At 41.8% G+C, this 13,335-nt stretch overlaps 1 protein-coding gene across 2 annotated transcripts; it reads right to left on the bottom strand.

Moving 5' to 3' along the window:
- Positions 1–1,144: 1,144 nt before the first annotated feature.
- LOC106605528 (antizyme inhibitor 1) lies at positions 1,145–10,476 on the bottom strand. 2 transcript variants are annotated; one of them, XM_045718582.1, is made up of 12 exons: positions 10,223–10,476; positions 7,937–8,059; positions 6,175–6,570; positions 5,556–5,729; positions 5,014–5,186; positions 4,749–4,883; positions 3,822–3,903; positions 3,618–3,692; positions 3,225–3,387; positions 2,930–3,045; positions 2,468–2,682; positions 1,145–2,194 (listed from the first exon to the last, which is right to left on the bottom strand). In XM_045718582.1, the coding sequence occupies exons 3-12, from the start codon at positions 6,274–6,276 to the stop codon at positions 2,080–2,082; spliced, it is 1,350 nt and encodes a 449-aa protein (XP_045574538.1). In that variant the 5' UTR covers positions 6,277–6,570; positions 7,937–8,059; positions 10,223–10,476; the 3' UTR covers positions 1,145–2,079. The 2 variants fall into 2 exon arrangements, with proteins under 2 accessions (XP_045574538.1, XP_045574537.1); XM_045718581.1 differs by lacking the exon at positions 10,223–10,476 and adding an exon at positions 8,841–9,145.
- Positions 10,477–13,335: the final 2,859 nt, after the last annotated feature.

The following is a 13,335-nucleotide window of genomic DNA, read 5'->3' as shown; positions in this document are numbered from 1 at the left end:
CCTAAAGGGAGGAGGTGAGGGCCCTGGGAGAGTGGTGCCAGGAAAATAACCTCTCACGTCATCAAAACCAAGGAGCTGATCATGGACTTCAGGAAACAGCAGAGGGAGCACGCCCCTCTCCACACCGACGGGACCGCAGTGGAGAAGGTGTAAAGCTTCAAGTTCCCAGGCGTACTCATCACTGACGATCTGAAATGGTCCACCCACAGACAGTGGTGAAGAAGGCGCAACAGCACCTCTTCAACATCAGGAGGCAGAAGAAATTTGGCTTGCCCCTAAAACCCTCACAAACTTTTACAGATGCACAATTGAGAGCGTCCTGTTGGGCTGTATCACCTCCTGGTACGGCAATTGCTACGCCCGCAACCGCAGGGCTTTCCAGAGGGAGATGCAGTCAGCACAACGTATTACCGAGGGTAAACTACCTGCCCTCCAGGACACCTACAGCACCCGATGTCACAGGAAGGCCAAAAAGATCATCAATAACATCAACCACCTGAGCCACAGCCTGTTCACCCCGCTATCATCATGAAGGCGAAGTCAGTACAGGTGCATATAAGCTGGGACCGAGAGACTGAAAAACAGCTTCTATCTCAAGGCTATCAGACTGTGAAATAGCCATCACTAGCCGGCTTCCACCCGGTTACGCAACCCTACACCTTAGAGGCTGCTGCCACTTTAATAACAGAACACTAGTCACTTTAATGTTTACATACCGCTTTACTTATCTCATATACTGTATTCTATTCTACCGTATTTTAGTCAATGCCACTCCAACATTGCTCGATCTAATATTTACATATTTCTTCATTCCATTCTTTTACATGTGTGCATTGTTAGATACTACTACACTGTTGGAGCTAGGAACACAAGCATTTCGCTAAACCCGCAATAACATCTGCTAAATGTGTATGTGACCAATAACATATTTTGATACCAATTGATCAATGTTTCCATGCCCCAAAGAATTCAGGCTGTTCCAGAGGCAAAAGGGGTCCGACCCAGTACTAGATGGGTGTACCTAATAAACTGTCCGCTGAGTATGTTTGGGTATAGTGGCTCATGTTGCCGGTATAACAACGCTGTGAATAAGCAGTGGGTGAAAATTCCACATTTTACCAGCAAGAACAACAACATATACACATTATGATTCAGAGAGCTTTTATATTAATTTACTTTAGACAAAACTGGAGACCAATTCACAGATGTTGGACAATTCTTTCCACAGAGACATGTAAGGAAGAGGGATTTAAAAAACAAATGAAACATCAATGTTGCATTATGATAATAGTCTCAAGACGGTCTATATTTAGAGTGTGAGCACAAGCTCCCTATCAACGAGATGTTTGGTGAATGATATTCTGTACTCATATTGCTTGAGTCAAATAGAGTTCCCCTTCATCTGAGGCACTGTACTGTTATATGCATCCCAAATGACACTACTCCCTAGATAGGGATCTGGTCAAAAGTATTGCACTAAATAGGGAATAGGGTGCCATTTGGGATGCATCATTGGCTACTGTATGCCACCTTTTAAATACTGACTGATCATAAGTGCCAGGGGATCAGATATTCATAGCACAAAAAAAACAACCAACAAAAGCATAAATAAACATAAATATGTTTTAGCAAAGCATCCAAAAATGGCTTTAAAACATCAGGTTTTGTTAACTGCTCCACTTTGAGTAGGTAGACAATTGAATTTACAAGACTGGCAAAAGGAGACATAGGCAATATAATACATGTTTCAAATATTAACTTTTAAATTCCATTGTATGTATTTACTGTATGTAAACTGTAACCGCATGGGATACCCACACAGGTGGGAGTTCCATCCCTACAGACTCATCCATTTTGTTGCATACTATTTTACTGAATGTGGAAAGGAAGGAACACCTCCTTGAGAGATCCAACAACATCCTGTATAGGGCTTGTCACACCCCCCCCCCAAGCTCAATTCCTTATGAAATGAATAATAAAAAGCTTTTAGCCAGCAAGCACCATTCAGTCTTTTCCTCCCATTGGAATGTTGACCAGGTGAGGTCAGCACAGCAGAGACATGGGATTGGTTCAGCTAGCCTAAGCTGGGACCGACAGGGCTTCGTCTGATTGGCTGGAGTGGAGGAAGTAGGGGACCAGAGAGAAGTTCTTCATGCTGATGTCCTGGGTGATACCAGCGTCCTGCATCTCAAACCTGTCAACAACAAAAAACAAAGCTTGTTGAAAAGAATTCTACCAAAACAATATAGAAAAAAACAGCAGCAAAAAGTCAATGGCAGCACACAACTGTTAAAATAAAAATCGGTAGGTCCCAAATAAATATTAGTAACACTTTTCCAGATGGTGAAAGCACTTTACATACATTAAATGGGGGAAACTCACCTCAAACAATAAATCAAATCAAATCCTCAACAGCTCCCCATTTCAAACAGTGACAGTGCCAGCCTGACATTCGTCTGTCTCTTACCAGTCTCCAGTAGAGATGGTGTAGTAGACGGGGGGTCTGGGTGATTCTGTGAAAGTGGACGGAGGGCCCAGGCTATAGGCCCCAGCGTTGTTGAAGATCAGCCAGTCTCCCACACTGAGCTCTGGCAGCAGACACTGATCCACCACCTGGTCCAGCTCATCACCCGACGGACCCCACAGACTGCTGGCAAACACCGGATCCTCGGACACACCGCTCTGGAACATCCAGTGACACAGAGTCATTTAGAGAGACTTATGGGCCATGGTTATGAATAAATAGGGAATAGGGTTTCCATTTGGGATGCAGCCTAATATTGACTCCAGGGTGCTTGAGATAGGAAATTGAATTAAACTTAACTTTGCTTGGTGATGCAAAAATCACAAAAATGCAGAATCGTTGTCATTTCATGCATTTCACTAGTCATTTACATGCAGTTTACTAAGCCCTGAAGCCAAAACTCACCTTGGGCAGAGCCGGGGCTGGAATCACATTGTCTGCTAGCTTGCTAGTGAACGAGCCGTACACACCATCATTCATGTAGTACAGGAACTCTGGCTCATCGTTGGGAGATGGTTCATCTGTAAAGAGGTATGGCAGACAAGAGTCATGAGACACAATAGTAGAAAAGGTGTGTGCTGGTCTACTGGAGCATCTAGGTCTGCTGAACCACGTTTACTATAGCACTGATTTTGACCAGCCCACCACGGAAATGCATTTGACTTCATATGCTAGGTATTGAGAAGGTACTGCCACTGACCGTGATTGCCATGAAGATCCCGGGCGCCTACTTCCTTAGCGATGATGTTGACAGCCAGGGTGAAGGAGGAGGACACGTAGTAACTGCCAGGCTCTGCCATGATGGAGACGCCAGACGATGCAGGGAAGTACAGGTCCAACAACGGCCTGACTGCACTGTTAATCTGTTACCAGAGGGGAAAAAACAGTCAGCACCTTCAGCCTAACAGGCATTCTATAGAGAGTGCTTGTTCAAATTCAAAGGTAAGCTGTGTGAAGGCTTTCCTTTGAAAAATACATTACTAGTACAGGCCTGACGTCAGAAAGAGGGTGAAGTGGTTTGTGACCCTTGACTGACTGAGTAATCCATCTAAATCAGTATTATGTAACGAGCTAACTATTATACAATAGTGACCTGTTTCAGCTGAGTCTCTGAGCCATTGAATCCACCTCCAATATCCAGGAGTGTCATACTGAAGCCAATATCCTCCTGAAAACAACATTTCAAAAAGTCAACTCCAAAACTAAATATAACAGCAGGGTGGTTCATATTTCTGGCTGTCTCCTTCACATATTATGCACATTCAAAGTCCCATAACGTAAGCACTAGCTAACTCACCCCCATGTCAAAGACACAGCGAGCGTCAGACACTGCATGGCTGTAGGCCTGAGGGTCGTCACAGGAGCTGGGAATGTGGAACCTGAATCATGGGGATAATGATGACATCATGAGAATACCATATAATCAGGGATTGACTGAGGAACGTAAACTGAGCAGTTGGGCAAGTTGAGCCTGCTGAGGTCACCCAAAGTGAGAAAAAAAAGTTAAACAACATAACTGCTAAAAACTCCAGTAAACCTAAAACTGATTGTCTGGTTCATCTCCATTGTTTAAGTGAAAGACGGCCAATTTACAGCAGCCGAGCAGCTTCATTAGGCAGGTGATAAAAATAAAAAACTGAATTCCAGTAGCCAAGCGTAGGGGCTACAGTGGAGATTCTGACCTGCTTAACTGGAAGCTTGACGTGTGGTCAGAGCGCAGAGCGCTAGCCACTATGTCCTATTGATCTCGGCTGTGAGCTGCACGTTGAAATCTTGAAAATAGAACCAGAACGTAGTTCAGCTCGAGCAGCGCAAACCTCTTGGGGAGCCGGCACGCTTACAATAGGAGTGTCTCACACTCTACGAAAGTTATACGTCCAATGTAACAGGCTCGTAAAACAGATCTCTCTACTTCCTCCCTATTGTTACGTGACCGACAAGTTACAGCAATTTGGGTGTAAACAACTATTTTCAAGTGACCATATTCTTCAGGCAAACAAAAAAAATACTGCTGAATTGTCCAATGGTCAATCCCCGATGATACAGTAAAACATTTTCTCCTCAGGGTGAAAATAGTACTGGACTGACAGGCATACAATTCTGTTGTTTGCATACAGTTTAATTTATTAGCACTTAATTAAAAGAGAATAAAAAAAGAGAAAAACCTAGAATATAATAATGAACTCTGACTAGAGAGGAAGGGTGGCGTTGCAGGAGGACTCACCTGACCCCCACCACCTGCAGGCCCTGCTCTTTGGCGCTCTCCAGCAGGTGTCTGCAGTCCTTCAGCTTGGAGCCAAACGCCATGCCCATTTCATCACCCTCGCTGGAAGCCTCTGTGGCCACCTGCAGCAGCAGTCTGAGCAGAGATGGAGGGAGATGATCGTTTTCAGGTATTTCATATCTATAGCCATTGTAGTTGTATTGTAGAGAGTATGAAATATAGACTTTTAAAATAACGGTTTAATAACAGTTACATGGACACCTACTTGGCACGGGGATGGCAGCGAGCGATCTTGCGTAGTTCGGCCTCGTTGTCACACACCAGGAAGTCGATGCCGTTCTTAGCGGCGTACTTGATCTGGGAGAGCTGCTTACACACACCGCTGTAGATAATGTCTTCAGAGGGAACGCCATAGCCCTGCACAAGCTCCAACTCATACTGAAAAGACACAAAAACAACAACGTTGATATTACAGCTGTAAGTTGTGAAGGAGCAATGCACTGTGGCAGCGAGACATTTCTCCACTAGATGGCGCTCCTTCCTATTTTCTGTGAGTAGAGGCCAATCGACTTATGAAGCAGTTATAAAGCAGTAATTGGCCCAACAAAATAATAGTAATCAGAGCTGTGAGAAGCTGCAACTGATGTAAGCCAAGAATCTATAAAAACGTATTTAACTGAAAAACACATCCTAAAGCCATGGAAAAAGACCAGTATGTTAGTCTACACTAAAATGCAATTTGATCTGGACAGGTCTGTTATGCTATTGCAGTGTTATGACAGTAGTGGGAGAGAGCACTGCAGGCACCTTGCTGGTGCAGATGAAGCCAGTGCCGAGAGCAGCTAGGATCTCAATGACAGCCAGGCTGCTGTTGGCTTGGACAGCGTAGAAGGGACGCATCTGGGGCATGTGGGTTCGCCAGCGAACATGTTGCCTCATAAGGACCCCCAAGTCTGCCACGAAGAACGCATTCTTCTCAGCCTGAGAGGGAGAAAAAACATGACACGACAGGTTTACTGGCATGCTATGATGTCATTCACCTGAATCTGTCAAGTACACAATGACTGATTATTCTTACTGTCTCTCATCCAACACACAATTACATAAGAGCGATCCGCAACCTCATTTTTCCACTGGTGTGAAATGAAAGCATATAGAATGTGGTCAGCATTAAAGACTCATTAACTTGCCACTTCAACCAAGTGGGACGAGACTGGCACACAGTTTTACACAGCAGCATTGTACTTGTCACATCCTCAATCAATTTATTTATGTGGTGATTGCTAGAATTTATCAATCTATTTCTGGATTAGGCAATCAACTAATCTCATTTCCAAGGGCACAACTTCGATACGCTATAAAGTAGCAAGACTTCAAAATGTGCAAGTATTTTAATGTACAGAGAATGTCTCTTCACAGTACTTACCAGTGTTTGTTCATAAATGTGATTCTCAACCACATCGCTGAGGGCCGTGGCTCCATCCAGCAGGGCGACGGAGTAGTTTGGTTCGTCAGCTAGTCCCTTCATCTCAACTGTTGTCTGCTAATCTGCCAGTCATAAAGAATTATGCCTGGGTGAAGTGGTCTCTCTCTGATCCTCTGTGTGAAGTGGTCTCTCTCTGATCCTCTGGGTGAAGTGGTCTCTCTCTGAGCCCCTGGGTGAAGTGGTCTCTCTCTGATCCTCTGGGTGAAGTGGTCTCTCTCTGATCCTCTGGGTGAAGTGGTCTCTCTCTGAGCCCCTGGGTGAAGTGGTCTCTCTCTGAGCCCCTGGGTGAAGTGGTCTCTCTCTGAGCCCCTGGGGTCCTTGATAGTATGCAGCAAACTGGAAAACACAGGAAGAGAGGCAGTGTGAAATATAGCCCTAACTATTGAAGTGGATGGGGAAAATGAGTTCCATCTAATCATTACAAAAACAGGGGGAAGAAAAAGGGAATTATTTTACAGAAAAAGGCAAAAGCAGTTGGTCTACTTTTCTCTGCATGTTACACTTAGTTTGACCAGTTAAGCCTTTAGGATGGTTTGTGAACCGGCTGTGAACCAAGATAGTTGTGAGGGCAGCCAATCAGAGGTCGAGGTGGAAATCACGTTATGGGGCTGCGTATGGGAAGCCCTGGGTGTCTGGACAGCCACTGTGAAAACAAGATCTCTGGGGCATGGAGTTTGTTTACCTTACCATCAATTACTCCCGACAATTAGGATTAATCCCACTGGCAGTGACCCATAAAGGTTTCTTTTGATGGCATTATCTGCGTACAATACCAGCGGCATGGGATGTCAGATCTCTGCATTCGATAATGTTACATAATACGTCAGTCAGTAGAGCATTGTGGGCCTGGGTCTGTGGGCCTGGGTGTGTGCAGTGACACAATGTCTGGTTGGTTAGCCTCACAGACTGCAATGTCTGACGGCTGGACTGGACCAGAACACTGTCTGTGATCAGAGGGGTGCAGTGTCGCACAGCCAGGTTGGACTATTGTGATCATAAGGGTGCTGTGTATACCTGTCTCTGTTCTGTGGCTGGGAGCCTCGTATTGGCAGTTCAAAAACACAGAGACAGCTTCATGATAGCAAGCTGGAATGGCTCTAAGAACAGAACATCTCAGCAGTCTGAAAACACTGACAACACCCACTACAATTAACACAAATGATCAAAGGACACAAATGATGCTCTCTTTTTGGTTAATGCACAATTAGTTTGTGCAACTTTGAAAAATGCTTAACTCCACAGACCACCAACTTCATTGGGGTAAAGACTTGGGAGGAAATAAAAGCATATCACAAATCTAACAGTAGGCTTACAACATGACATACACAAAGAAATCAGAATATTTAGGTTACAGGTGAAGACGGGAAACATTGTGTTACAACTATGACTCATAGCCGAGTGGCCCCTCCTCTCTGTTACTGGATCTAACCAGTCACCAGTAAAAACAGGGACAGAGAGCATCAGATAAAAGTAGCACAGCACAACACTATGCTATTGTTATTTCAACAGTCACCACAAGGACATGTTTGGGTTATTATGGTGTCAGCGTGACTTGGACCCATATTCACAAAGCGTCTCAGAGTAGGAGTGCTGATCTAGGATCAAGGTCCCCCTGTCCATAGTGTTTTATAATTATTATGATCTAAGAGGCTAAACTGAACCGAGATCATTACTCCTCCTACGCGACCTGATGTCTACTCACATGGACGAGTTAGGAGATGGAGCTCCCCCACTATCAGCTAGGATCCCAAGGTGGCTCGGCGTTGAAGTCGAACGGCTCTCGGCGGAGAGCCGCCCCTAAGCCCTCTGGGTAGTAATTGTACACCTGCACAGAAGACAAGATACAGTTGAGTCAAGAGGAAAAAGAGGCAAAGCTGGCTCTAAGGATTAGATGAGATCAAATTAAATATTGAATGGGAAAGCAAGACATAGGTTCATTGATTGTTAGGGACTGGTGGTTTTCATAGCTATAACAGGTGTGATTTATTTAAATTTTTTAGGTTGTTATGGTTTTCATAATCCTAAATCATTTCTCAATTTTGAATGAATGCAAGTGCCACGTTGTACCTTATATAGTCGAATATACTAAATGTTGTTAACTAAGTTCCAACCTCAACTAAATAGCTATTGATTCTACCACTGTGGTTTTCAAAGTAACAGCACTAAAATGTCAAAACAAACCGTCCATAGCTAGCCAGCTAACTTACATTACATGCCAACTCAGCAGGCGAACATTAGCTAACCCTGTGTGATAAATGGCTGTAAATAAGATTGCGAGTGCTAGTTATATGGCGTCTAAGGATTCGCTAGTTAGCTAGAAACACCCCGATAACGTTTTCAAATTAATCGTAGCTAATGTTAATTATCTAGCTAGCACAGTTAGCTAGCTAGCTATGATAATATATAATAAACTAAAATAGCTAGCTAAATAACTTTGATGAATGACGACAATAATGACAGTCAGTCGTTAGCTAGTTCGTGCATTACCTAACTAGCTAACGTAGCTAGCTGCGGCTAACGCTAGCTAATTTCCCTCCTTAAACAGTTAACGTTAGCCACTTACCTAGCCAGTTAGCAAGCAAGCTAGGTAGCGAGAAGGTACTTACGTGAGAATAAAACCCAATATTTGGGGTGGATCGTTTTTTCCTTTTAGGTGGAATTTTCAAAGAGTGGCGGGGGCACTATAGGAAAGAAAAAATGCCATCAAAGCGGAGGTGCAGATCGAGATTTGAAGCTAAATCGAACCCTTTCGAAGCTACGCAGCGAGCAAAACTGCCGAAGTCGAGAGAGAGGAAGAAACACAGATAGAACAATGAGACAGATATTTCACCGGATGTATAAATGTGAAGCATTCGCTTTGCGTTTCCACTGACTACCAAATCTGGTAGTGAGAGGAAGCCCAGCGGCCAGCATTGGGAGAAGATGGAAGGAGATGGATTTTGGCCGAAATTCTGCTCATTTTCTCATCGATTAAACATTTGATCTCAATACAGTTTTCTGTTCCCAAAACTAGAATCTGTTTTGAACAGAGTGGAACAAGTTTTGTAGACTTTTCCCTTTGTAAAAGTTTTTAAAAATCGTTTTGCTTATAAGGAGTGCAAAGGCGAATTGAGTTATTGCACACGCGCACTTCATACAGTAGGAGTTCCCAAACGGAAATATGCAGACGTAGGCTAGCACAGGAAAATAGGATCTCGCTAGGTTGTGCTTGGCTCTGCCCACCTCCTTGCTTGTTCTGCCCACTATGACTCATTTGTTCCTATTGGAAACGACAGGCTGTGGTTTATCTTGGTTTGGTTATAAAAATCTTTGGAAAGAAAGGGGAGCGGAAAATGACGTCAGATGGGCGGGGTTTTCGAGCTGTCAAAGCAAATGAGAGTGGTAGGCAAATTGGCTTGTATTTTATTTCTAAGCATTATTTAATTTTCTTCATGTATGATATCTAGTTTTTGTGATAATATATACAATTATACCTATGCTATTAATATGCTGAGAATTATGTTTAATCAAACTCATATTATTTATTATTTGTATTTATTAAGGATAAGCAGTTTAAATGAGCAATCTGCGATTGCTACATAAAATGTTTGTTACTTTTAAATGAACGATCTCTACCTATCGATTATTGAAAAATAACTCATAAATGCCTCATGAGCTTAGTTCAACTGCCTTACCCTATCATAACCCGAAATATAAGCTTGTTTACCACATGTTTTTTAAACAAACACTGTATAGCCTCAAAAGTCATTTTTATATGGTCAGACCATTTATTTCATCCATAGCTCTGTCTATGAATTTTATTTCTCCAGCCCCATTCCTCAGCTATTTACCAAAACAGTGGCGGGATAGGTGGATTGTTATTGTTTGAAATGCAGATTTCCCCTGTAATATTATATTATTTATATTATTTTATATTATATTCAATTATTGCCAGAATAGACTACTATGGTTCTGAGAATGTAATGTCTCAATCAGATAGTATTGTTACCTTGGTTACGTCTTCACGCTTTTTCCCATGGCGCGGCGATAAATGTAAATGTTGTCCACAAATTGTCACTGGTACTCCTATCTTGTATTCTGGCAACACATGCTTCAAGTTCAACAGAGTGAAATTAGATTGCAGGTGTTTTAACAACCTCAGCCTTGTCTGCCGAGAGTTTGTGAAGTTTTGCTTCCCTCTGAAGACGCAAAGGAGTATATTACCCACAGATGAATTTACACGCCACCCTTCTTGCCTATTGGTGTAGAAGGAGGTCTATTCCAAATTGGAAAAACTCAATGAATGTAATTTCAGACAGGGGGACTGAGTATCTGCAAATTGACTCATTTGACAGGTTTTGTTTTTATCTACCTGTTGACTGTTGTCTCAATGATAACTTGGTTATGTAGGTAATGTTACATTTTGTTGTGATGTATTTTTTTTTACAGACAATGGATTCATAGAGTAATTAGTTAGTGTAGTCATCAGGGATCTGTCTGAACAGCCATCCAGACTATCCTAAAACTTGCTTCTCCTGCAGCCACAAACCTATGCTGCTCTCTGCGTACAGAGATTGTATGTGTTTACATTGTGGTATGGGCTATGATCACCTTTAGAAGTTAGTCATGGCTCCTAAAGCTTAGACACACCACCAGCATATCACCCATACCTGGTTTCACAAGTGGTGTTTATCAGTTGATAGGCTAAGTGCATGTGAGAATGAAAATAGCACTTCGTGAAATTGTATATTCTGGGAACTGTTTTTTAAAATATTATATTTAGAATATATAAAAACAGGCTACTGTTATTGTACCCTTTCTTATTTTCATACACGTTGTCTTACAGGAATCCATATAAGCTGTCTTGTTTTGAGTTCAATGTCCATTTTCAGCAACCACAGTAAATGTCCACAGTACATGTTCCTTTGGTCAAAATTGGAGGCATCCAGGGCGGGAACAATGAACGTTGAAATGAAATATATGGATAACTATGTGTCTTTATGCATTACAATTCAAACATTACATTGCAATTCAAACTGTAATAATGTACATCATTTCTTTATATCTAAGAACAATTATGAGACTATTATTGGTCCCGTATGATTCTCAATTGGCCCTGATCACTTTGTATTTAGCTGCAAAGGACCAAATATGATTTAAATTCCTTATTATATAATGATGGAGTAAGCTTAGGACATGCACTTAGCTCCTATGAATAGCCACCGGTACATAGCTTATGTGCAAAGTCCAAACCCACACATGTGGCCTGTTTATCTTAGATAGACCGTGGTTAGAGGAGTGTGAACTCATAATGTCAGATGAGCTATGGGTATTGGTAAGGGAAAAATACACAATGGTTCTGTTTGTTTTGCTCAAACATAAATGTTTCTTGGCCAATTGTCAAGACTTGAGAGCGAAAGTTTATCCTATGGACCACAACACAAAAGAATCTGTTCCGAGCTTTGTGTCTGTTCTCCAAGACTGTAGATGAGGGTATGCATTGAGTCTAATCATAATCACACATAGCATCTAAAGTGGCTTCCAGAAAAACATAATGTTTGATTTCCATTGTTGTGATCATAATAGCCCAGAACACTGAGCACACTTGCTGTCGTAGTGTGTACCGCCTACAGTGAGTGAAAACACTCCAGTGGCGTGCATTGTGCAACTGGAATTCTCATTTGCAAACCGGGGCCAGATTACATCAAAATATCACCCCACTGAAGCCCACGTTATATACACAGAGTTATTTAGTGTGACCAACAGCCAGATGATATGAACACAATTACTGTTGCATGAGCAAACACCACATATTTTACACACAATGAAAGCTCCATGTTATTTTACCAGAGGACTCAATGGATTGTGATGATAAATCATAGTGGGACTTAAAATAATCAATAACCAATGTATGTTGTTGTTATTGTTCCTATAAAAGGGAAACCTATTTGTGTTCATTAGTATCCATCCTATTTGCCTTTTCAAATCACTACACCCCCAACAAAAATATAATAGTTACATTTGAGGACAAATTAAGGTATTCCTCACAGTTCTTAGATAGTGTTATGTTACGCTGCAACAAAGCACAACATCACAAGACCAGTGAACCTAGTGGAAAATTTGTGGGAAATTCTTCATTGAATAACTGGTATCACAGTGGTTGTCTAAGCACATGGCCTTTGGTAGGTCAAGTGAATCACTCCACTTGTTGTTGTGTAGAAGAGATATGGGGAGGTTGAAATGGCTAAATCCAAATGAATATAGTCAATCATTAGTCCCTGCATTATACAATGGGTCTTGATCTAGTACTTGTTTCTAATGCTGTGAGTTACACCATGGTGTTTCAGCCTTACACATTTGCCAAAGAATGTTGATAAGTAAAACTACCTCTTCCCAGACCTTTTCTCTGAGCTGAATTTTGAGCAGGGACAAATATAAAACTGTGTAAATCCAGTAAATAACAGTAAATAAAAGCTACTGCATTCTGCTAATTTACTATAAAATACCAATATTGTATTCTATTTTATTCTATATATAAAAAGTGTTTTACAGGTTACAACTCTGAATAGACACCTTGAAAAGGAAACTGTAAAAGCACTACAGTATCCTTCTCTCCTCAAGTCTCTCTAACATCTTCCTGAAGTCAATGAGTCTGATTCTGGACTCGAGCCTTGGACATGTTGGCCTTGTAACACTAGTATCAGAGAGGTTGACAAACAGATCCAATCTGCCACTGAAACAATAATACAAGATAATGCTTATCTCACACAATTTCCCTCTTTAAAACCTTGCTCCCCCTTTCTGCCCTAGGCAGTCCATAATAATTCAGACATACTAGATTAGATTTACTGTAATGTCCCTCAGAAGGCTCAGAATAACTAGCTGGGAAAATAGAACTAACCTGAAAGAAACTGAGGACACTACATGGGTCTTGAAAGTTTGTACACAGTATAAGGAATGTGTAGTTGTATATTATTTTGTAATTTACAGTTTAATCATGTCATGTTTTTGTAGTAAGATGTAATGTCAGTGTCATGGTCACTCAAACTCATGGGTAAAAGTTCAAACATGTGATATGTAAAGTTAAGCACTGTATACAAGGCATTAGAACTGGAGGGAGCA

This window comes from Salmo salar, chromosome ssa05 (genome assembly GCF_905237065.1).
Source record: "Salmo salar chromosome ssa05, Ssal_v3.1, whole genome shotgun sequence".
Taxonomy (NCBI): Eukaryota; Metazoa; Chordata; class Actinopteri; order Salmoniformes; family Salmonidae; genus Salmo; species Salmo salar.
This window is presented reverse-complemented; position numbering and strand designations above follow the sequence as displayed.